The sequence below is a fragment of the Eleutherodactylus coqui genome, chromosome 1, assembly GCF_035609145.1.
Source record: "Eleutherodactylus coqui strain aEleCoq1 chromosome 1, aEleCoq1.hap1, whole genome shotgun sequence".
Taxonomy (NCBI): Eukaryota; Metazoa; Chordata; class Amphibia; order Anura; family Eleutherodactylidae; genus Eleutherodactylus; species Eleutherodactylus coqui.
Genome location: NC_089837.1, coordinates 109,292,092 through 109,318,183, shown reverse-complemented (window position 1 = coordinate 109,318,183; position 26,092 = coordinate 109,292,092). Strand labels below are relative to the sequence as shown.

Here is a 26,092-nt window from a genome sequence, read left to right as displayed (position 1 = left end):
CTGCTTTCATCCTGATTCCTGTTTTTAGGTTCTGATTTTCAAGAGGTCTTCCGCATTTTTCTGCTGTCCTGTTGTTTGCAATCAACGTTTAGAGAGGGGGCGTGTTGCAAGCCTAGCATTCTGCCAGTAGTTCACTGTCCTGCACTTCCTTGCCCTGACTTCCCATACTGCATTGCGATGTTTCTGGTCCAATCAACAGGGAGCCAGTATTTGAATACATGTCCTTCTGCTGTCTCAAGATCATTGTAGGAATTGGGCATTCAGAGGTATTCTAAATCAATACAATGTACATACACACGCATGCTGTAACAGCAGCAATCACAGAGAATGTGGAGACTATTTACACAGTGTCTCCCCCACAGCTAAGAAAACATCCCAGTGTCCCAGTTACTATGGAAGCTCAATACCTAACAACAGGCAGTGGTAAAGCAAAATTTTAATGAAAGTATATTACAAGATTGATGAGACACACACAGGCTATTTCATGAGCATAAGTTCGTGCCCCTTTAAAGTCGAAACGCTAAGACAAAGTTTCTCAACTTTCTATGCAGATTTAAACTGTGAAGTTTTGCTAAATGCAGAATTTGAGTTTAAATATCTTTCCAGAAAATACATCCCAGGAACAAAAATCACAGTTCAGAATACAGCATGGAATATTGATATGAAAGCTACTAACAATACATCTGACAAAACTTTACATTCTATTAACCATACAAAATAGAACATATTGGTAATAGAATATAAAGCTGAACTATTACTGCTGTTCTGTGTGATATATAATAAGTTCTCTTTCCTTGAATTAATTTCTGCATTAAACTGCTTTCGTATTTCCTTTTATAGAGTTTCACAGCGGGAGGAAAGAAAACTGTGGCTGTTTGTGTCATAAATTACTGCCTGACAATAGATGCTCAGACTGAGTTTACGGCTGCTGCAGGGGGTGGTCATCACCTCCCCAGAATAGGAAGAACAGAGGAAAGGTCGCGACGCTTCCCTTTCCAGCTCAGTTTCTTAAAGCAAGAAATCTGCAGAGTAGTGTGATGAAAACGTCCCACCAAGAATGTGTGAAATGAAGAACCCACCATCAGGTGAGTGAGCATATCTATATTCAAGGGTTAGAATAGTGGGAGGCACAGTCTTATACAAAGTCATACACAAAACCCCTGACTGTCAGACCCCAAGCTACAAGGAAAGCACATTGTAATTCTGACTTGTCCATGGGACGAGATATGTCTATAGGGATCTGTATATAAATCCTCTACGTATGGTCAAGATACATGTGAATGAACATTACCTCCCTGCAGCCGCAATCCCAAAGCAGACTTGCAGATTTATTTGTCTGCTAGTATAAAGTTTTTGATACTCTTTTCAGCCATTTCTAAGTCATCCTTTTCTCCTATACAAGGATTTCTAAGTAATTTTGGACTCCACACACAGGTAGCAGATTCCCAGTTGCAACCACTAGTGGCAGCTATTGCAATCTCATTGGTGTTTTCTCCCAGCCTCTCAATGACATATACATTTTAATTTCTGTGTACAGTTTCATTCCAGTATTACAACCCCATACAGCCTCCTAGCTGTACAGGGCCATAATATGGTGCCCGTAGTACCATATTAGGCTCTCCTGTACTTATATATGCCTCTGATTTCATATGGAGACAGAGAAGTTTTCTGTTGGATTGTGTAGGAATGATGCCATGCTCCATTGGATGCCATATTACTGCGATATTCCTCCCTAGAAGAATTGCTGGTTGACAACAATAAATGGTCTTCATTGATATGATACCCCTGTTTGGAGATCAAAATAAAACCACATTAAGATGACCACAGTGCACTCATAGTTTAGCATCTATAAAAAGAAAAGTTGGCCAAACAATTCTAATAACTTGCTCTACCGACAGCTATTTCTCACAACCCCTCTACACAAAAGTATGTGTTTTCAATGGGGAGGGGGGAATAAGTGGCTGCCAGACTCCTCTGGCAACGGCGTATCTATTGAGAATAAAAGAACTGAGCATGTTGAAGTTTAACTGCCCAGTCCTTCTTTTCTTCAACTTCTGCCATCAGGGGAGAGTTAGGAGGCCCCCATATACATTAGATGGTTAAGCAGTGCCACAAGAATTCATGGGTTCGTCCGGCATTAATCTAATGTGTAAGGCCACCTTAGACGTAGATAATCCCCCTATAGTTGAAGTGAACTAAACAGATCACCGTAGGGTTCTATGGTGATCTAAGGTTTAGTTCACATAAAATGTAGGGAGTTTTGCGGCCATAAGACAGATGCTAAAATATTCAGACTATAGCCATCTGAATGCAGCTTTATGTCTAAATGAATAGTATGGTGACTCAATTGTTATCCCTTTTGCCTTATAGCAATGGGGTCCTGCATTTGAATATGACTAAGGACTGTAATAAGTATGTATGTACTCCCTGTGCTTGCATGGGTTTCCTTACACACATTAAAAATATATTGAGAGTTTAAAGGGGATAGATGACACAAGTCTGATCCTTGGGGTCTCACCACTAAAACCCCCTCCCATAACAGGAATTGCGGTACTCTGTCCCCTTCTCCATCTCTGTGTGGGCTTACTGCACCCCCAGCAGTGAGAAGGAGTTTAAAAGGAGGGACAGTTGCACGTGCAAGGTGCCACTTCATTCATCTTTAATGGGACTACCATAGATAGTCGCGTGCTTTTACTTGACAATTGCCATCAGCCCCAATGAAATTAATGGAGTAAAAGCACGGCACACGTGCGACCACCGTTCCAGTCAATCTCCATGTCACTGTGAGTTGTTGCAGTAAGCCCACAGTGAGGAGAAGAGGTGATTTTTATTACTTATTCTATGGATATATGATGAAATTTAATCTTGGAGCATCCCCTTTAATTGGCCTCCAGTGAAAGTAGGGGGATGAGCGCCTTTATGGCAACCGCTGCTCTACAACACCAATCCTAACAGCAAGAATTACCAAACTGTGTTTGAGTCTGGAACAGATTGGGAGGTTAATTATAATGAGGAAATACTAATCGTCAGAGACAAGCTATTGCCCTCGGTTATAACGCTTGTTCTCAGTTTTAGAGCTAGTTCATGTCTTTATTCAGAAGGAACACATTTTGCTGCGTATGATTGGCAGATAGTGGTATTATTATCCACACAAAACTTATTGAATGTGTTCGTTGTGCCAAAAGCATATAACCCCATATAATTATACATGTTTAGCATTTCAATGAGTGTGGGAAAGAAAAGCTGTAGGCTGCCAACTTTCTTATACCGCATAAGCAGCATTGAGGTTGTTTTCATAAATACTTTTATTTGGTTTTGTCCATTTTAGGAGCATAAGATAAATACAGTAACACACACCAAATGTTTTCATTTACTTAGTTAATTGTGAAAGGCATGCAAGTTCCAAGTATATAGGAGTTTAATTTAAAGGAAATGTTCATTTAAAACATATCTAAGTTTTCAGATGACTTTTAAGAATGTGTGTATATGAGAAATAGCACTATTTCTGTCCATTATATAACTTGTATCTTGCATTTCCCCTTTTTTCCCCTCTATAATGTGTAAATGTGATTTTCTGTTCTTTTAGAACTGTTTGGAGAAGCCTGATATGCTGTTTAGACTGTACAGAGAGGACTGCATATTCTGCTCTCTAACTCTCTTTAACACACACCCACTCATACACACAGATATAAAATCTTAATGTAGGACAGTGTACAGCTGTACTAAGCAGTGTAGATGTAAATTAATAGCAGGCAATCATTTACCATTAGCTCTAAGCATATCTTTGTGAGCTATTCCTTCTCCTCCTCTCTCCACTCTGCTCTCAGACTTCAATGGACACAATGACTCATCTGGCTGTATGTAACTCATATTCAACCAGTTATTGTTTCCATACCGCGTTGAGCAGATATTTACTGCTTAGTGATCAGCCATTGACTTTTTACGTCCTGCTTTAGTGGGTTTTAATCCCCAGGGCCGTAAAAAGGCGCTCACTCTGGGGATTAAAGCCATGTGGGCTGTGGATGTGACAGCCCCATGCTGTTGGTTAGCGGAGGTAGACGACAACCCGGAGCTGTCATGAGGGGCCGCCAGGAGCCCCCCCCCCCCAATCATTTGATCGCCGGCAATCGCATAATAGTGCAAAAAAATAAATAAAAGTTGAAGATTTAGCTCCCCTCATGGATTGGATCCATGAGGGGAGCTGAAAGAACTTACCCTGTCCTCTACGATGACCTGCAATATTCTGGTCCTTCCCGACCCTGACGTCGCCTTCTGCGCATGCACATCTGACGTCATACATCAGGCGCATGCGCAAAAGGGCTCGCGCCCTGGGAAATTAAAAATTTATCACTGGGTGCCGCTGTATGCGGTTCCCGGTCACATGATAGCTGTTCATTTAAAGTAAAAAAAAAGTGTAAGAAAAGGGAAAAAAAAGTTTAAGTTTCATCTCCCCTCACGGATCATATCCGTGAGGGGAGTTAAAATTACATATCTAAGGCCCCTGGATTCATCCATGGACCTTACTCCGGCTTCTGTGCACGTGCCCATCACCAAAATGTCGGACTCAAGCTCCAAAGATGCGGATTACCATGGTAATTTAAAATCTCCTTTCTCCTGGCTACTAAACGTAGCCAAGAGCCTGGAGATCTCACGGGGGGCCATGGTACGTTGTTCTTGGTCACGTGATCACCATAATTCAATGGATAACGGCGATCATGTAAAAGTAAAAAAAAGCTAAAGTTTCACCCCCCCCCATGATGGATCCAAACCGTTAGGGGAGGTGAAATTACTTACCTAAGGCCTCCAGCGATGTCCCTTGACAGGATCCAGTTGAAGTGTAATGCTCCTTTTCGGTTTGGGCCCCGCTGTGCATATGGACATAACATTATGGCCATAATGGGTATGTTTCTGAACACAGGACAAATGGGGGTATCCATTTTGGGTGAAAGTCTTCATTCCTATGAGTGCTGTACAAAAAAACCCTGTTTTTAAAATGACACAATTGCCAAAAAAATAAAAAAATCGTAATTTTTTCCTTCTGCTTTGCTTAGATTCATTCAAAAACTGCAGGGTCAAAATTTGCAGTACACCCCTAGATGAATTCAGTAAGGGGTCTAGTTTTCAAAATGGGGTCATTTGTGAAGGTCCTCTATCGTTTTGGCCACTTTAGGGGTCTACAAGTGGGCAATGGGGCCTAAAACACCTTCAAGCAAAATGTCTGTACTGAAAGCCACCGGCTGCTCCTTTTGGTTTTGGCCCCCGTTGTGCATACAAATATAAGATTAGGGTCACAACGTATATGTTTCTGAACATGGGACAAACAGGGGTATCCATTTTGGGGTGCAAATCCTCATTTTTATGTGCAATATAGAAAAAACTCCTGTCTTTAAAATGACATATTTGCACAATTAATTCTTTAAAATAAACTGTGTGGTCAAAATACTCATGACCCCCCTCAGTGAATATATTAAAATTTGTATTTCTTAAAATGGGGTCATTTGTGGGGGTATCTATCATTCTAATACCTATGAGCCTTTGCAATCTTTGCTGTAGGAAAACAAAATGTTCCTCAAAATGTTAATTAATGTTAAGTTTGTATGCCTCCTAAATGGTTAAAAAAACACTTAAGTTTTTCCAATGTGCTTCCAGAATAAAGCAAACAGATGGAAATATATATCTAATCAAAAATTTCTACAGTACGTTTGCACATATTTGAGATATTGCAATTGAAAATGTGAAAAGATGACAATTTTTTTCAAACTTTTCCTAATTTTGACGCTTTTAATAAATATACACAAATTTTATCGGTCTATTTTTACCACCTAAATGAAGTACAACATGTGGCGAAAAAACAATGTCAGAATCACTTGGATATGCAAAATCTGTAAGGAGTTATTCAATGTTAAAGTGATACATGTCAAATTTCCAAAATTTGGCTTGGTTATTAAGGGGCAAAAAGGCTTGGTCACTAAGTGGTTAACTTATTTTTTCTCTCTAGGTACCCCAGAATGTCAAAGGTACACAAATCACTGAGACTGACACAGTGGATAGCAGTGTTGCTAACTCTACCAGTGTTCATATTTTGTCAGTAGGGAGAGGGCAATCAGTTGCTGACTTGGAACCCACATGAACCATTGTAGTTTCTTCTCTTCTTGTACAGTCTCAAAAACCAAGGAATTAAAGGAAGGAGAAATCTAGTACACAGATTTGGTCTCTAAAAGTACACATCCACATTGTCTTTGGATTAACATACGTCTAACCACTTCACTGATGCTTCTACCCTGCAAATCATTACATTGGTTGCCTGTGCCCTATAGAATTACATTTGAAGTCCTCATTCTCATCCTTAAAGCTCTCCACAGTGCTGCACTGCCCTATATCTCCTTTATCATCTCTGTCTACCGCCCTACATGTGCTCATCTTTCTGCTAATGACCTCAGATTAGGTTCTTGTGTAGTCTGAACCTCTCACTTCCATCTCCAAGACTTTTCACGAGCCACTCCAGTTCTCTCGAATGCGTTATCCCTTAACGCCACACAACATAAACATATGTCCTTGCAGGGTAGTAGTTAACACAACAGGACATAAACCTACGTCCTGTGGATGGCGTGGGTTCAGAAGTGAGCCCGCGATATCCCATATTTGGAGCTAGCTGTGACTGATAGCATGCCCCTCTCCCCCCTCCGCAACAGCTGGGATCGCTGAGAAGATCGATGCCTGCTTTTAACCCCTTACATGCCGCAGTCAATGTTCATTACAGCATATAAAGGGTTCATAGAGTCAGTGCGCTCCTTCTGTGATGTTATTGAGCCGATGGCCTATCATGGTAACTGGATGCCGCATACTGCTGTCTGAGCCTGCAATGGCCTGTGATGGCTATTGTGAGCAATAATGGATTGCAGCACAGAAGGATGTATGGCAATGCATTAACATAGCAATCAGAGCTTTTATGGTTCAAGTCCCACACCAGGACATAAAAACAATGTTGGAAAAATCTGTATGTACCCCAAAATTGTACCAGTAAAACTACATCTCGTCATGCAAAAAACAAGCCCTCACAGAGGTCCATTCATAAAAGATAAAAAAGTTATGTAACAACGTAAAATAAATAATTTCCCAATCAAAGGGCTTTTATTGTGCAAAAGTGGAAAACCTAAAAAAAAATAATAATTTTGGTATCTTTCTAATTGTACCAAGCTGCAGAAAAAATGTATCATGTCATTCATGCTGCGTGATTAAAGCTGTAAAGAATACAATGACAGAATTGATGAGTTTCCGACTCTCTCACTTTGCCAAAAAATGAATAGAAGTTTTACAATACATTACATATGTACCCAAAAATGGTACCAATAAAAATGACAGTTGGCCATGTCGATGAAAAGTGGAAATCCCCTCCAAATTATTGCGTCCTCATGGCCAAAATAGGCTGTGTCCTTGAGGGGTTTTGTGTACCCTAAAAGCACATCTTTTCAGCGAGGTCTATTGCATCTCCTAATCTTACTCTTCCCTATTCCATCCTGCTTCTGAGCTAACCTAACCACAGGATTCCTCTCACCCCATACATATGACTGCACGTATGTACATACTGTACGTAGTTATTGCTTGCTGACTGGCTCACATAGTATTATATATAGTTCCCTAATCATATAAGTTGGCCAGACCTTCCTTCATAGATTGTAAGCTCTTGCGGACAGGACCCTCAGCTCTACTATTCTATCTGGTCTTATACTGTATGTAACGTGTGACTTCGTCTCCATACCCTCTGACTTGTAAAGTGCTGTGTAATATGTTGGCGGTATATAAATAAAGATTACTATTATTCTATGGATGCCCCTGCAGAGAAGCAATGGGATACATTTATGAAATCAGTATAAATGAGCGGTACAGATATTGTCCGTAGTGACCAATCAAACCTCCTGCTTTGTTTTATAACACAACAGGCAACATTAATAGTTTAATGGTTCCTTGGTTTTCAATTAAACATCCTCCAGTAAGAACTCATTCAGCTTTGTCTGTAAAAGTGCTAACTTTCGTCATACGGGGAGGGGTTGGAAACGGTTGCTTTCAACTAAGGTAACTTGTAACTAAGGAGACAAGGATTTTGCAATGAAGGAACAACTTTGTATACTGGTGATGAGGGGAATTCCAGATGAACTGCAGGAACATGTAATGATGTGTATCTCCTTTCTAGCACAGGTCAAACATATGGAAACTACTTGTTTCATCACGAGCTACAAGCGAATAAAACAGCTAGAAGGGAACATTGATTACCAAGAATTATGGAAAATGACGGCTCTACAAAGAGGAGATGTTACAGGAACAAACTATCACCTGGAATAAAAGAAGAAAGGTAACTGCCATTAAATCACATATTTCTGTTTCTATTAAAGGGCTTCTCCAGGACTTTTATTAATAACACTGCTAATGTGTTATTGGTAATGTTCCTAGTGATAGAAGCATTTAAAGGGGTTCTCCAAGACTTTCACTATTCATGATCATGATAGGTTATTAATAGTTGATCAGACAGGTTCCGTTGCTCAGCATTTCGACCGATCAGCTGATTCCTGGGCATTGCTGCCAGCAGAAGAATGGCTGGAAATAGATAGTGCTGTCCGTATTGCAGAGGTCCAGTTTAGTAGTTCAGGCACAGTTCCCATTGAATTCAATGGGAGCTGTGCCTGCACTACCAAAACGGGTCTCTGCAATGTTGACAGCACTATCTGTTTCCAGCATTGATAGCTTGCACAGGAATCAGCTGATCTGCGGAGATCCCAAGCAGGAGAAACTCTTCGATCAACTAGGATAGTCATGAATAGTAAAAGTCCTTCTGCTTCTGTCACCAGGAACATTAGCACTTGCACATTAGCATTCTTATATATGGATCATTTTGTCTTGTCCACAAAATGCAAACACTTCTAAGTTATATGGTTTTCTATTCTCCATTTATTGTAGAATCAGGTTTTTTTAATTTTTCAAAAGAACCAAAAACATTTTTGCAGAAGGATCCTCAAAACCCAGCGAGCTTAAGGCAAACATAAAACTATGTCTCCCTTAGAGATGAGCGAGCATACACGCTAAGGACAATCACTCGATCGAGCATTGTCCTTAGCGAGTATCTCCCTGCTCGGAAGAAAAGGTTCGGCTGCCGGCACGGGTGAGAGGTGAGTTGCGGCAGTGAGCAGCGGGGAGCGGGGAAGAGGGGGGGGGGAGAGGGAGAGAGAGATCTCCCCTACCTTTCCCCCCCGCTCTCCCCAGCCGCTCCCCACCCGCCGCCGGCAGACAAATCTTTTCTTCCGAGCAGGCAGGTACTCGCTAAGGGCAATGCTCGATCGAGTAATTGCCCTTAGCGAGTATGCTCGCTCATCTCTAGTCTCCATGCATGCTGAAGTTGTCGCTACCATATCCACACCCAATAAGCAGAATTTCTACTGAGTGCAATGGAAAAAGTCGAGCAGTTATCTATAGTGATCATTAAGATTTCAGCTCTGGTTTCACAGAGACTCTGTAAAAACTGAAAGCAGCGACCTTAGTTGTTGCTATGGGCAACCTCTCCATTTTTGTCTTACATTAGTTTCAATAATTCCTCCTAAATGAGACTCTATAATACCATAATTGTAGTCTAGAAAAACTGATTCTTCATCATATAGTTCCCCTTTGCTAACTGTTGTTGCTGCTGAGATGAACTTGAGAAACTGTTCTTCATTAGGTTTCTGAACATACTATATTATGGTATCCGTATTTGTAAATGCATCCACATTTATCTGCTATGATGCCCATAGTCATTATGTGCCAACCCTCCTCGAAGTAGCTTAAATTAATGTCTACGTGGTACATATAGTTCTGTATCATGCAGGACTGTGTAAAGGTTTTAGGCAGGTGTGAAAATAATGCTGCAAATTAGAAGGCGTCTGATTGCCTACATATGGATTCTGCAGCAGGACAACAACCCCAAACATCCAGCCAATGTCATTAACAACTATCTTCAGCATAAGGCTGCCTGCACACGGGCGGAAATCCCGCGGCGGGATTTCCCACGGGATTTCCGCCACTGAAAGCCTGCATAGGAGTGCATTACGATACGCACTCCTATGCAGACGGCCGTGGTTTGGCCGCGCGAAATGTCGCATAGCAAGCAAACCACGGCATGTCCTATTTCTGTGCGGGGCTCGCAGAGCCCCGCACAGAAACGTCACTCACCCGGCCGCCGGCTCCGGTGTGCGCATGTGCCGGCTGCCCGTCAGCCAGCACATGAAAGAGCCGGGGCCGCCGGGCGCGGGTGAGTACGCGCTCCTCCCTGCAGGCGCTCGGGTCGGGTCCCGCAGCGTGAATTCTCGCCGCCGGATCCGACCCGCCCGTCTGCAGGCGGCCTAAAGAAGGAGTCCTGGAAGTGATGATACGGCCCCATAGAGCCCTGATCTCAGCATCATCCAGTCTGTCTGAGATTACATGAAGAGATAGAAGGATTTGAGCAAGCTACATCCACAGAAGATCTGTGGTTAATTCTACAAGGTGTTTGTAGCAGCCTCCCTAGTGGGTTCCTTCAAAAACTATGTGCAAGTGTACTTAGGAAGTGATGCTGCTTTGACGGCAAAGTGTGGTCACACCAAATATTGATGTGATTTAGATTTCTCTTCTATTCATTCACTTTGCATTTTGTTAATTAACCAAAAAATTGCAAAGCAAAAGTAGGGCTGGGTTCCCACACGGCAGATTCCCGGACGAAATATCGCGGTTTGACCGCAGTTTTGGAGCGTCTTGGCCTCACGCTTTTCTGTTGCTCTCCATAGAGGAGAGCGCGGCCGCACTAGAAAAAAAATGAATGGACATGCTGTGGCCGGGGAATCCGCGACACAGCACCAGCTTCTGCCGGCTTTGCCGCGACAGATTTGCCGTCATGTGTGGACGAGATTTCTGAGAAATCTCGTCCACATGGCTGGTTAACCTCGGGATTGGTGGCTGCCTGTCAGCAGTCTATAAATGTCAATAATATTGCATATGCAATACGTGTTGTATATGGGAACCATGACTCATATTGCTGCATATAGCTGTAGCTGAAAAGCATGCAGAGGCAGCAGTCACACCCATGCCCTGGTGCCCAAGGAGGTCCAAAGGCCACATAAGACATCGGTATTATAAATTTCACATGGTAGGTAGGGAGCAGGGGCGTAACTAAAGGCTCAAGGGCCCTGATGCAAAAGGTGAGCAGGGCACCCCCCCCCCCCTCTATCTGTATCTGTACCCGTACCGATACCTAAACCATGCTGCACAGAAGCATAACTTGAAGCTTCTGGGTCCCAATGCAAAACCTGTAACAGGGCCCCCAACTATAATGCTTTATTCATAGTACTGGGCTGCCTATATGGGGAAGAAAGGCCTTATGGGCCCCCTAAGGCTCCTGGGCCCGGGTGCAACCACATCCCCTGCACCCTCCATAGTTACGCCCCTGGTAGGGAGTCTTGTTACAGTGTTGTTTTTTGCTGGTACCCAGGAGCTGTAAGTTATGCTGTTGTCGCTGTTAGTGCAATTTCAGTATTGTTGAAGTGCATTCAATTTCAGCTTAGTTTAGAGCTGCTTGAAATGAGCTAAAACACAATGGAAGGAAGTGGCACCTTTCCTGCTCATAAGAAAGTTTGTGCTGTTAAACAGGAAAGTTAACTTTCCATTCATAATTAGGATATAGAGAAGCCTGTGAATATAAAGTGCGATTGTGACATCAAATATAACCATATGAAGGTGCGTTCTGCTTGAGGCTCCCCACCTAGTTTGACTACTGCCAAGTCTTCTTTCTACTTTCTGCCTCTAGCTCAGTGCCAATTTGGTCTTTGGATAGTGTGAAATTGGCCGTGGCATACTTCACTTGAAGGGGTGAAACCTACTGGATCCGCATTAAAATCTAAACGGTGCAGTTTTTGATGTGGATTTTACTGCAGTTTTTTCTATTGCAGAAAATCCACAGCAAATCCGCCACATGTGAACGCACCCTTAACCCCTTAAGGACCAGCCTGAATTGAATTTAGCAGTGGGCGGCTATGTGCTGTTCATTGTTTATGTAACCACTATCCATTCACAGGCTTCAGTGGCCATGGAAGAGTCAGCGCTGAAGCCTGGCAGAGTGATCACATACACATTGGATGGCACGTGACCGCCCAGCACTTCTAGGTTCTCTGCGGTGGGCATTGGGGCTGCAGCATTGGACAAGGAGCCATCGGTATTCAATTTCTCTTTATCTTAACCCTACATAATTTTTCTTTTAATGTCCCAGAAAACCCCTTTATTAGGGTGACTACCCACTACAGTTTTTTTTTCACAGCGAAATTCGCAGTGTTTTTTTTTCTGCAGGGGTCTATGGGACTTGTTATGTTAAAATCGCGATCGCGCAAAATTGCAATTTACCGTGAAATCGCGATTTTAACATTACAAGTCCCATAGACCCCTGCAGAAAAAAAAACGCTGCGAATTTCGCTGTGAAAAAAACCTGTAGTGGGTAGTTACCCTTAAGGTGATCAGTAAACAGCATTAAAAGAATAAAAAAGACACTTTTTTTACCTTATGCCTGTAATAAAAAAATATACATTAAGGCCGCCTGCAGACGAGCGGAAATCCCGCCGCGGGATTTCCGCCGCTGAAAGTCTGCATAGGAGTGCATTACAATACGCACTCCTATGCAGACGGCCGCGGTTTGGCCGCGCGAAATCTCGCGCGGCAAACAAACCGCGGCATGTTCTAATTTTGTGCGGAGCACGCACTCACCTGGCCGCCGGCTCCGGTCTGCGCATGCGCCGGCTGCGCGGCAGCCGGCACATCAAAGAGCCGGGGCCGCCAGGCGCGGGTGAGTACGCGCTCACCCCTGCAGGCTCTGGGGTCGGATCGCGCGGCGAGATTTCTCGCTGCCGGATCCGACCCGCTCGTCTGCAGGCGGCCTAAATGCTATGGGATATGTACAATCAGCACATCAGACGAGTGTAGGTGTGATAGCTGGGACCCATGCAATTCTGAATTGATAACTCCTTTAATCAACTGTGCTTCAAGTGTTTTTTATGAAGTATACTAGTTTATACTGAACACTCTTTCACTAAAACTATGACGCAAGGGACAGGCAGGATAGCATTTGTCATTTTTTATCTTGCAATAATTACATTTTGTGCCATTTTATTTAATTTCACAAATTAGATCTCTTATATTTCTAGAAGCCGCCTGTCCTTATGCTCTATTCCTTCACCTAGGAGCCAGAGCTAAGTAAAATCGGTTTCTGCTCCAGTGAACCCAGGCGAGTCTCCTTATTACACGGTGGGACAGTCATTCCTATGTAATTGCCAGAAGAAGCTTCATCCGGGGTTAACAGCAGATGCCAGTGGGTAGAGAAGGCAGACCAGCTTCTAATTAAAAAAAAAAATTTCTATTTATGAGGAAATCCCTATAATGCGTAAATTAAAAAACAAAACCTATGATGTAGACGCCGGATTGTCCTTACTATATGGAAGTAAAAGTGTCTTTCTTAGGGCGCCTACCCACTTGCATTGCCAATTTTCGTGCGTGAAAAATGCGGCGTTTTTGCGCATTTTTTGCGGCGTTTTTTGCGCGTTCCATTGACAATCATGGGTGCATTAAGAGAAAAATAAGGAGACATATGCAACTGACAGTTCCTATGTGAAAAAACCCCACGAAACGGAAAAAAACCCCCAGATGGACAAGAACACATTCTATACTAATTGCTCTTGAGAAAAAACGCAAAACATCACAGGAAAAAAAATTGCAAGTGGGTAGGCACCCTAACTCTTAAGACAGTTAGAATAAATTCATAATTCATTTCCAGCAATTTAATACCGATACCTAGTTATCAATGTACATATAGCAAACACTAACTTATATACCCGGAGTTGCCCAAGTTTCCACTCCTACAGCACATTTCCAGACGCTACATTTTTAATTTCTTGGCGTGACAGTAGCTATAAATTTGGTCCACTTGGCAAATAATAACATTTAGATGTTGATCATAGTCTTTGTGGGGATCCTATAGAAAAGCTTCCAGCAAAAAATTGAAATACCTTGATGCACTGGCTTCGTGTTTCTCTTTCAGCCCTTGATATCCTAGTTCTCTTTCCCTATCTTTTTGAATATGCCCTTCGTGCTGTTCCCAGGTCTCTGTAGCCCTTGATATCCTGGCTCTGTCTTTCTCTTTTAGAATTCGGGCCTGATGCTGTTCCAGGGTCACTGCAGCCCTTGATGTACTGGCTCTTCCCATCTCATTTTGAATTCACACCTCATACTATTCCCAGGTCTCTGCGGCCCTTGATGTACTGGCTCTGTCTTTCTCTTTAGAATTCTTGTCTGATGCTGTTCCAGGGTCTCTGCGGCCCTTGATGTCCTGGCTCTTCCCATCTCATTTTGAATTCACACCTCATACTGTTCCCAGGTCTCTGTGGCCCTTGATGTCCTGGCTCTGTCTTTCTCTTTTAGAATTCGGGCCTGATGCTGTTCTGGGGTCACTGCAGCCCTTGATGTCCTGGCTCTTTCCATATCTTTTTGAATTCACACCTCGTGCTATTCTGGGGTCTCTGCAGCCCTTAATGTCCTGGCTCTTTCCTGCTCATTCATAAGTCACTGGTCACATTGTTTGCTTTTCTTGGTTGCTTGCAGGAATTTTATTTTCACCTTGGCTTGTCCAATGGGTTTCTGTTTTTTCAGAGGCATTCTGGATCCTTCACATGTCCAAATTATTCACTACGCTGAATCACAAAGCATCTTTTTTATCATAAGTTATACAATAGGCCTCATTTATTAAAGCTGTGTAAATAAACTGTGTTTGTTGCACATAGCAACCAATCATCATCCCTTAAGCTGCTCTAGTAAAATGAAATTTGTGCTGTGATTGGATACTATGAGTAATAGTTGAAGTTCCCCCACTATTTTAAGTTGGCCATAAAGCGCATGTGTACCAAGTTTGGTTGAGATCCATCAAGACATGTAGGAGCCTATGAAGAACAAACACACATATATACAATCAATTTTCACTTTTATATATGTATATAGATACATTATACTGGGACTTGGTGCAAAGAACAGCTCACACGAGGTTATAATATAATATTGTCTTCTTTAACACAGCATTTAAATGGATGGCATACATACGGTTCTGCCTGTCACCATTCACCTTCTTGCCAACCCTGGTGACTCTGCAGTGTTTCAGCAAGCAGTCAAGCGAATTCTTCAGGGACTATGTCCAGATACTCAACTCTTCCTGGTGTCCGAACGAGCAGCCCCAATCCAATGCTACAAATATGAAAAAAGAAGATTTGAATTTCCAGGGATTTCTGTGATACTCTTTCTCCATGAAGACCAAGGTGAAGAAAGGATATCTCTTCTGCAAAGCTTTTTCAGGCTACCCCCATGGGATCTTGTCAACACGGACTTTAGCCAAGGACCATCAGAATCATCATGTCAAGCTAATGATGACTTTTACTGTCTAGATGTCCAAATGCCTGTGTGGGGAATAAGACAGGTTCACTGTGGCACAGAGATATTGAGAGTTACTCTATATTGTGATTTTGAGAACTATGAAGATGCAGTAAGACTTTATGAAATGATTCTGGGGATGGAGGCAACCAGCCAAAAGACTGGATTCTGCTTCTTTGACTTGCATTCTACTAAACACACTTCCGTACAGTTCTCCTTAAAACAGCTACCTCCTGGGGTGTGTGCACAAGTAAAACATGCCTGTGCACTGCAATTCACCATCCAAGCAATAGGACAGTTGGTTCCCTTGTTGCCTTACCCTTGTGTGCCAATCAGTGACATGCGATGGCAAACCCAAGACTATGATGGAAACAAAATCTTGCTTTTGGTAATGAATTCTGTTTCAGCTATTTACCTCCTTATATATGATTTCCATATTTTGTTATTTATATGTATGATAAGGGAAAATTATTAAATGGTCACTGCACTTTGAGACAACTTGAATTAATATGATAGCTAATTTGAAAGTGCAGATCACTTTATTTACCTAAATTGATGTTTTTATGTTGAAAAATTGCTGCCCACTAGGGGGTCTCCCTTCCTTTTACTTTACTGTCCATTCCTGTTGCCAGTTGATGTCTGTCTATAGTAACCGAGATAACAAAATGGGAACATACGAAAGGGGAGGAGGGTCATTACTCATGTTGCCCATAAAAGTCTATGGAGAGGAAGAAGACTGAAGCAAAGATTTACACACACGCTGTAGCAGCTAACTGGAAAATGATTTAGACTTGCTGAAATCACATCTACACTGCTCAGTAGTTTTCTAGGGAACCCCATAATTATGTTATGTCTTCGTATGTGTGCTACAGAGTTAGGGAGCAGAATCTGATTTTTTTTTTCTTCATGTGCAGTGTATAGAACACATTATAGCAGCAGTCTCCACCCATCAGCTCAGAGAACACAGAAAGTTAGAGATACAGAGTGCAGAGAAGAAAACTGGTGATACAGTAAATACAGGGTACATGTGTAATGGTTACAAATTGTGTTATCATATACACATATAGCAGCTTATTCTAAAGTCAGTAGAAAAGTCAAGTATGTGTTAAAAAAATCTGAAGTTACGTGAAATGCTACAGTAATTTAAATGTTGTTTGCTTTCACATTTTTTACTGCATCACAAAGATGTCCTATGTTCATATGCAGATATTGTATGGGGGAGCACTGACAGGTCTCCAAGATGAGCCTATCTAATACCGCGATGTAAATCCTGCAAGGGGAAAATCGCTATGATTCTCCGTTCTTGCACAACGGGGCTGTGCTTTTCATATTAATCCTATGGAAAGCTTAATAGAGCGTGATCTGCAGGTGATTTAAAGCAAGCAGATTGTCACCTGTGGACAGGCAGCCTTAGACCAGGCTCAAACGACCGGGTTTGATTTCGCATGTGGGAGGCCCGCAGTGGATTCCGGTTGTGAAGTCGACCGTTCAGCCTGCGTACCTGATTTCTTTGTGTTGTGGATGGCCACAGCGGCTCGTCGGTGGTCATGCACAGTACAGGTTTTTTTTTTATTGTTTGTATTTCCTTAGCCATTGCTAAGCGAGGACCCGGGTACCCGCAGCCCATACACAATGTCAATTGTGTATGGGCTGCGGGTCGGACGCCTCCATTGACTTCAATGGATGCTATCCGCGCTGAGTAAGCTGCAAAATAGAGTATGCTGCAATTTTTCTTCTGCTCACGGAATACTCAATTCCTATCTGTGAATGTGAGGGAAAAATCAAAAGTTCATGCCTTTGGGTTCCTGAGTTTTGCTGCGGATCCTGTGCACAGACAGCAAACATGGATTCTGAATTTAGAATCCAGTTGGGTAAGAACCCCCCAAGGGTTCTTAACACAATCGCCTTTGCGCATGTTTTTACATGCGTTAAATATACGCATGAAAAACACAGAGAATAGAACCCATTGATTTCAATGGGTTTGTTCCCATGAGAGTGTTCTTGCACAAATATCTTGCGCTCCGGTGAGTGTTTTTGCGCATACACTCATGTGAAGAAGCCCTTATGTTTTCTGGATATATATAATAGAAATCCCAAATACTGTGTAATAGAAATCTATTGATCCATACTGTATTTTTTGTTTGCATCATATTTTACACTGGGGCACACCAAGTTTCTCTCTCAGCGATTCTGTGCAAATCCATGAAAATTGAAGCATTACATGGACATAGCATGCATATGGGTAATAAAGGCCCTTACTCATTCTGTGGTGTTGTACAGTGTCTGTGCATATAGCATGGCCATGTGCATGAGGCCAAAGAGCCATGATTTCTGACATCATTGTTCCACTTTTATGCAAGAGTTTTTCCATATCAGATTTTATGTTTGTGAGGTACTAATCACTTACCTGAGCTAGTGCAGGAATAGTAAAGGAGTAAAAAGAACATTAAGGTGCACCATAACAGATATGTAACAGTAATGCTCTCTCTATATAGATACAGACAACGCTTTAAAACTCAATTTTATTAATACCTTAAAAATAAGGCTAGCAAAGACTAACAAGGATGGATGGATAACATGGATAACGAGTGGGTATCCATGTGATTAGGAATAGGTAATGGATATGAAAAACATCCCAGAGATTTCAATATGGTTATTATACCATTTTCCAAGGAATACCTGTTGCGGTGGTTCTGGGATTGCCGCTGTGCTCATAGTCTGGTGCAGGTTTTGTAGGTACTTCTCCATCTTCTGGCCCCGGTGGATGTAGTATTTGGTGAGACATGCTTAACCACACCTGTCGGTAATTACTAGGGCTATTTAGTCCGGCTGATGCTGGACTGAACTGCTGTTGAATCTCAGTCTAGCTCTGACTATGGTCTCAGTTGGAGCATGCTCCTAGATCGTACATTTGCCTGCTGTCTTCAAAGCTAAGTTTGTATTTCTTTTCTATTGTGTTGCTTATGTTTTCCCTGTCCCACTTAGGGTTAACTAAGGGCCGAGGTACGAGGTAAGGTATGTCCTTGTCAGGGTGAATTGCCTGCGTTTAGGCAGGTCCCGGTCCTTGAGGTTATTTTGATAGGGAAAGTGTTTCCATATTTTGGTTTGTTATAGTTTTTACACAGATTTCACATTTGTGTGAGATCTGCAGGTTACGGATCCAGCATGTCCTGGGTGGACGTGACAATACCCAAATAATGAACAGACATGCAAAAACTACAAGATTGTACAGGGCCTCTGTAATGGAGGAGTTGAAAGGTCAGAGCAGGCAACCCCCAGGAAAATGGTTAGATTGGGGCATGCTGGCTCTGAACCAGCAACTCCTATCCAATGGAATCACAACATAACCTCTCCGTCTCATCCATGATACTAATAAGGGGATTCTAAAAAATTTTTGGGAATCCCTTAGTAGACGTAGGGTCAGTTTCACCAGAGACTATATTGCTCTGCTTGGGGTTGACTAGGTGGAGTACTATTCCTAATTCCAGTAGCAGCCCAGGTCCAATTCTATCCACAATTCTGTTGTAAATCCTAATACAGATTGTGATTTGATTCTGATACTGATTAGAAATTGAGCAAGCCAGAACCTATCTGCAATACCACTACAGTGTTCCAGTTAATGACTGACTCAATATAGCACTGTTGTCGATTCTAGTACTCTCCCTAATTCTATTTATCTCTTGATCTAAATAATAGACACGTTAGTTAGACACGTTTCCTTGGTACAACCAATTAATCAGGAACCAGATATTAAGGCTGCATTCCCACGAACGTTTATCGGCTCGGTTTTCACGCCGAGCCGATATACGTTGTCCTCGTGAGCGGGGGGGGGGGGGGGAAGAGCCAGGAGCAGGAACTGAGCTCCCGCCCCCTCTCCGCCTCCTTTTATTGCAAATAGTGCAGAGAGGCGGAGAGGGGGTGTAGAGGAGGCAGAGAGGGGGTGGGAGCTCAGTTCCTCCTCCTGGCTCTTCCATCCTTCCCCCCCTGCACACGAGGACAATGTATATCGGCTCGGCGTGAAAACCGAGCCGATATACGTTCAAGGGAATGCAGCCTTAGAGAGAGAATCGGAGTAAACTACACTTAAATTCCCAAGTAAAAAAGTGCCCTAGACCCATTTAATGCATAGCCGGTACCATAGCTTAATGAGGCTTAAAGTAACCAGCAGCAAACTAAATACAATGTCCAGAGAAAAGATAGGGATAATAAAACAGCCCAAAACTGAAAAAAATGGGTCACAGCAAACTTAGGAAGCACTAGTCCCACAGGATGATAAATATCATATCATATACCAGCTGTCAGTCCACCATCAGGGCTGACATTTTTTATGCTCCTGCTGTTGTTTCCTTTTAAATAGGGGATTGCTCTCTATCTGAAATGAAGCCAATAGTGAAGAATTCTCTCATGTCACCCATTTGGTTGCCGTGCTTACCTGGAACAACAGTCGCTTACATTTACTCTATGGATTGCCTATTCAGATGATAGTTGTCTTGTGTAAAGCCATCCATAAGGGCCATTTACACAGGATGATTATCACACAAAATTTGTGCGAACAAACGAATTTGAGCGATAATCATCTCGTCTAAATGCACAGACATCGCGCACTAGTCGTTAACAGTTCGCTGGTTGCTCACTTTCAACCGGCATGAAAATCATTTCTGGATTGCTGACTTTTTGCTGAGTGTAAACACTCCCTGCTCAGCGCTTCACATCAAATGTGAAGCGCTGAGCAAGAAGTCATCGGTGATCAGCTTGTCTAAACACTCTGCACGAGCGCTAACAACCTAGCGGTGACACCAGCGCTCATAGGCTGCATTCACACAGGGCGGATTTGCCGCGGAAATTCCGCACGGAATTTCGCCGCGGCAAATCCGCCTGCGGACGCTAATCTCGGGATTAGCCAGCCATGTGGACAAGATTTCTCAGCAATCTCGTCCACACGGGATGGCCAATCTGCTGCGGTAAGTCCGGCTGAAACCGCGGCTGCGGAAACCACAGCCGCGGCTTCAGAAGATGCAGCATGCCCTATTTGTTTTTCTTTCCACCGCGACCGCGCTCTCCTCTATGGGAGCGCCGGCCGCAGCGGAAGAGCGAGCGGCCGGGCCGCTTCAAAGCCGCCGCGGCCAAACCGCGGGATTTCCGACGGGAATCCGACAAGTGGGAACCCAGTAATACAGTCGTTTAACCGACTGTCGTCCCTTGACTTGATACAGATTAGCCTACTTTTCTGACTCACATATATGACAAGAGGCAGATTGAGTGTCAATTCAACACTGTAAATTTATGTGTGCTGTGCAGCACCCAGAGTGGTCTTCACAAATACTGGTGGGAGCAAGAATGGCCCCATGAAAGTAACAACTGCAGTACTTCCATAACAATGACAGCCACAATGTCCCCATAACAATACCTTATAAGAGTGAAAGCCAAAGCCCAACCTAATAGTGACACCCAGAATGTCTCCATAACAGTGACCACCAATGGCCTACATAACTGTGACATCCATAGCCCTTTATCAAAGTGACAGTCACAGTATCCTTGATAATTTAGGATTGTAAATCGGACTTTTAGGAGTGAGGGAATACCAACTTTTACATTTTTTTTCTTTTTGTGATGCAATGACTGAAAAAGTGGAGTGTTTTTTTTACTTTAAAAAAAGTAATTATTGAAAAGTCTTCATTTTTCTTATTTCTACTTTTGTTTCAGTCCTCATAAGGGACTTGAACTTGTAATTCTTTGATCACGTATAAAGTACAGTGCAATATTTTAAGAGGAACCTTATAAAGATAGGCAAACAATCATTGCAGCCCTGGGACCTTCAGAAAGCTCCAGGCTACCATAACACCCGCATGGCACCACTGCAATCTCAATGCAGGGGGGTAAATAGTGCTGTCAGAATTGACAGTAGCATTTAAAGGTTTAACTGATAACCCGCCGTGTACACGCAGTTCCATACACAGCACATACAGTGGACATCTATGTACGCTGTAACTGCACAGGGCATAGGCAGTTAGAATGTATATCAGGAAGGGGTTAAATATGCCTGCAATCAGCTGATGCATAAACAAACATGATTGGGTCATTTTTGCTGCAGAAAAAACTATCTTTGTTAGCAATGTATTTCCCCGTATGATAATACTGTATTGGGGATGAACAATCGCATTGAAGTGAATTTCCAGGACTTCAATATTGACGACCTGATATAATGTTGTCAGGCTAAAAAGTTACTTTGGTGAGTGCCAAGGCCCCTTCAAGCAGCTGATCGGCAGGAGAGTTAACTGGCAAACTGCCACCAATCAGATATTGATGATCTATCCTAAAGATAATTAATCAATATTGGTTTCTTGGAAAACCCCTTTAAAAATTGCAAGTCCCCCCCTATATACCAGCATCATGCTGTGTAGAAGAAGCCTTACTGGTATCAGTACTTAAAGGGGTATTCCAGTACTTTTCTTATTTATGCTATTGATGACCAACAGGTCATTAATAGAATATCAGCGACCACCCACTGCGCGGGCCTCCGCCAATCAGCTGATTCCTAGGGCTGCTGTCAGGGCAGAAAGTAGAAAGCACCACAGTGCAGTGGCCTGGATTGGTATTGCAGCACAGCTCCTGCTGAATTCAAAGATATAAAAATATCGGAATAGCCCTTTAATGATAATTTCCCAGGTCCTCCGTGTTTGGCAACTGAGGGAAGGTACTAGGGAGCGGGTAAGGGGGTTAGATTGGCACTAAAATGTGTAAATCAATTGTCCATCTGATATCCACTTTTCATCGATGTATAGGCTTCATAGATGCTATTAAAGTTTAGCTTTGGTATTTCCTTTCTAACCTACTTTTCATCTGTAATTAGGTGACTGACAGCCCCGCAGTGTCACAAAATGATGACCAATCTAATCCAGAGCCTCCATCAAATCCTTTAACTGCTCAGTTATCATCCCTCACACGGCAAGCAAAAGCTGAACACTCCGAGGACGAGATTGTCCGAGGAAACCTAAATCTCAAGCAGGCTTTTAAAAAGTCCTTCAATGCATCAGAACAAAGACAAAACGTGTGCAGTATTACTGATAACAATCTTCCGAAACTCATGCCAAGACCTCATCCTCGAATAGACGAGACAGAGACCAATGTAGACACTGGACACAGGGTTATAAATCCCAAGCTCCAGCTGCCTTCTGTTTACAGGATGTCAAGGGATCTACAAAATATTCCAGTGTATAACGATATTCGAGATTTACCCTCCAAGCAAGGAGACTCTACTTGCCCTCTGGCTGTCGAAGGGAACAAAGAAACTGACATCAGAACCAAAATACTTCCTTCTGAGAGATCTCAACGACTCCATAGTAATAGCAAGGAGCTCCCGGAAGAATTTTTCATTTAATGTCAGCCAATGCTTCATCTACTCCCCTTCTAATGAAGGAATATCATTTATTTTCAACGTGGGACTTTTAACACTCGATAAGGGAAACCATTATTTAATTTAATTAAAAGTGTGTTGTGTTCACTCCTCTTAAAGGGATTATATTGCAGTAATAAAGCAGAGGGATAGCAGTTTACATCTTGATATAATCTACATAGAAAGTGGAAAGTACTTGGCTTCACATCTCCTGTATTGATCCTGAGTTCCGTTATGTTTTATAGCCGATTCTCATTTCTGCAGGCACACCTCACAGCATTAGGTTGGATGCACACTAGATAGCTGTCTGACGAATGCTCATTGGGCTTGGCTCGGCAGAGTAGGTATGTGTTGTTAACACTTTGGTGACCAAAAATATGTGGCTTTACAGCAGTCACTGAGGGGTCTTAGGCTACACCGCTGCCTTTTTACGGTGGTCTAGTGTAAGGGTACTTCTACAGAAGCTGATATTTGCTTAAATAATCACTCAAACAAGTGATTACCGGCGAATGTCAACCCATGTAAACATGGCACCAAACAGGGTACAGAGAGAGAAGTCACTGAGTTGTCACTAGTTGTTCTGTCCCAGCTCACTGAATAGGTAGTCGTTTGGGATTGGCAAAGGCGTCCGACAGGGCTGCATCCTCTCACACTTCTTGTTTACCCTATATGCGGAAGTGATCATGCGTAAAATGGACTTAGATGAATTGGAAATCGGGATGAGAATAGGTGGCAGAAACATTAACAATCTCCATTATGCGAATGACACAACTCTGCTTGCAGAAACAGAAGCAGCTGATATGTAAAATCAAAACAAAGTGAAAAAATGGGCCTCTACCTGAATTTAAAGAAAACTAAAATTATGACAACTGCAAAAAATGGCCAAATTCAAATCAAAATCGACAATAAGGTCATAGAATACATGCGAGATTTCATCTTCCTTGCCTCAAAAATTGACCAGGCTGGGGCATCTATAACAGAGATAAAACGTAGGATAGCAATGGGGTGAAGTGCGATGCTAAACGTGGACAAAATCTGGAAATGTAGGGATATCGGTCTAGCAACTAAATGCAGGATAGTGCAAAGCATCGTGTTCCCCATAGCCATGTATGGATGTGAAAGCTGGACTGCGAAAAAGCTGATAGATGGAGGATTGATGCATTTGAGCTGTGGTGCTGGCAGAAGCTGCTGTGTATATCCTGGACGGCCTAAATGATATAAGACTCAATATATCACTGGAGGGCAATATGACCGGGCACAGGCTCATGTATTTTGGCCATGTAATGCAAGCAGAGTCGCTAGAAAAATCTATAATGCTTGGACAGATCAGTGGCAAAAGAAGACCCGGTCGTCAAAGAACACGATGGCTGATACTGTGAGAGCTGATACTGACATGGATATCACACAACTGAAAGAAGCAGTGCAAAACCAAAAAACATGGAGGGAGCTCACCTTTAGGGTAAACAATAGAAATGAGTGAGCATACTTGCTAAGGACAATTACTCGATCGAGCATTGCCCTTAGCGAGTACCTGCCCACTCGAGGGAAAAGGTTCGGCTGCCGGCGCGGGTGACAGGTGAGTTGCGGCAGTGAGCAGGGGGGATCGGGGGAGAAAGAGGGAGAGAGAGATCTCCCCTCCGTTCCTACCCGCTCTCCCCCGCTGCTCCCTGCCCGCCGCCGGCAGCCAAACCTTTTTTCTCGAGCGGGCAGATACTCGCTAAGGGCAATGCTCGATCAAGTAATTGCCCTTAGCGAGTATACTCGCTCATCTCTAGTGAACAACTAAATGGCTAACAACAACAATGTGTATGGCCAGCTTTACTTCTGTACAGAGCTTATATTTGATATACTGCATTCTGGGAAGCAGGTTTTTTGTACTATAATCCTTAATAAACATTAGTAGATATTTACTAATATATGGGCAATTTTGTGTCAAAGGTGCGCACACACATGGCGGATGTGCTGCAGATTTTTCTTTAGTAAAACCCCACTGAAACCCTGGTAAAAATCCATACCAAATGGTGAATTCAATTGAAGAGGTGAAACCCCCGGAGGATTGGCACCAAAATCTGTACCATATTTGTATTTCACATAAAAGAATACTTTTGGGGCATCTTTTCTGTTCTGCCCTACAATACCTCTGTCCGGCTGTACTCACAAGGGTGAGCGCAATGTAGGTGAGCGAAAATCTGACCTACATCATACTTGTTCACCAGCGATTTTTGTTGCTATTTTCAGCTATTGTACTGATATGTACAATGCATTTTGGTGTTAAAAAACGTGTTTCACGTCCATGTACAAGTGTTTTTCAGCACGGTTTTCATGTTTGTGAGAAAAAAAAAATCACGTGGTCTCAATAGTTAAAATGGTAAAAAATGCATTGTACTTGCATGCACATAGCACGGCGTGTGAGTGTGAGGTGTTGTTTTTTTCTTGCTGCCATAACAAATAATGTCTGATTCTTGAACAATAATCACCCAAAAATAGGACATGCTGTGATTTTTCTATTGATCCAAGGGGAAAATTGTTCATGTGAATTAACCCATTGAAATTAGTAGATTATTTTCACATCTAGTTCTGTCCTCACAATCAGACAGAACTCGCATGTGAAAGTTGCCCGTGTGATTACAGCCTTATTTCACCTTTCTGTTATCTAATGCTCCACAAATGGTATTTCATGGGGAATATGATACAATATTTTCAGATACCGACATGTCAGGAGAGCAGATAGATCGTCTTTAAAGATTTTAGGATTGGTGCACCCCCTACTGGAGAGTAAAATATAAGCAACTTAGAAAGCAAAAGTACTTTTTATTTATTATTCCAAGGTGACTTCTCCTATGTCTAAAATGCGAAGAGATATATTTTCCCTTTAGAGCACTACATTCAGTTTCAAGCAAAGCAAGTTATGAAATGATCTATGTACTCAGGTCTGAAATCACAATGCTCACAAGACTCAATGCTTTATGAGCATATAAATCTAGCATTTGTCGTTTTTTCTTAGGTTGTTAAAGTTCTTTGCAGCTGCTTTTTTTTATCTTTTATTTATTAATATTATATTAAACTTACATTTTTGAACAAGGATGGCCACAGAGTTTGACCCCTACTTTACCACAGTTGAATTGCGTTTTTAACAACTTGATAGAAGAAGTAAAGTCAAGTTCTCAATGCTGTAATTGTTTCTCTTAGGTGGAGCTGCTCCATTTCATATTCATTCCAGGCAGTAAAGTATATTCTAGTAGATGG

General features: G+C 42.5%; 1 protein-coding gene across 3 annotated transcripts; it reads left to right on the top strand.

The window, feature by feature from the left end:
• The first annotated feature begins 982 nt into the window (after positions 1-982).
• FAM124B (family with sequence similarity 124 member B) lies at positions 983-26,085 on the top strand. Of its 3 annotated transcripts, none has more exons than XM_066598988.1 (4): positions 983-1,085; positions 8,192-8,350; positions 15,106-15,841; positions 22,304-26,085. In XM_066598988.1, exons 3-4 carry the CDS (start codon positions 15,113-15,115, stop codon positions 22,829-22,831), a joined length of 1,257 nt encoding a protein of 418 aa, XP_066455085.1. In that variant the 5' UTR covers positions 983-1,085; positions 8,192-8,350; positions 15,106-15,112; the 3' UTR covers positions 22,832-26,085. The 3 variants fall into 3 exon arrangements, with proteins under 3 accessions (XP_066455085.1, XP_066455093.1, XP_066455102.1); XM_066598996.1 differs by having other exon boundaries at positions 984-1,085; positions 8,197-8,350; XM_066599005.1 differs by lacking the exons at positions 983-1,085; positions 8,192-8,350 and adding an exon at positions 12,119-12,208.
• Positions 26,086-26,092: the final 7 nt, after the last annotated feature.

Excerpts from the sequence above, each read along its gene's own strand:
- FAM124B (XM_066598988.1), top strand. The coding sequence starts at position 15,113 with ATGGATGGCATACATACGGTTCTGCCTGTCACCATTCACCTTCTTGCC. Across the intron at positions 15,842-22,303 it reads GAAACAAAATCTTGCTTTTG|GTGACTGACAGCCCCGCAGT; the intron begins GTAATGAATTCT and ends ATCTGTAATTAG.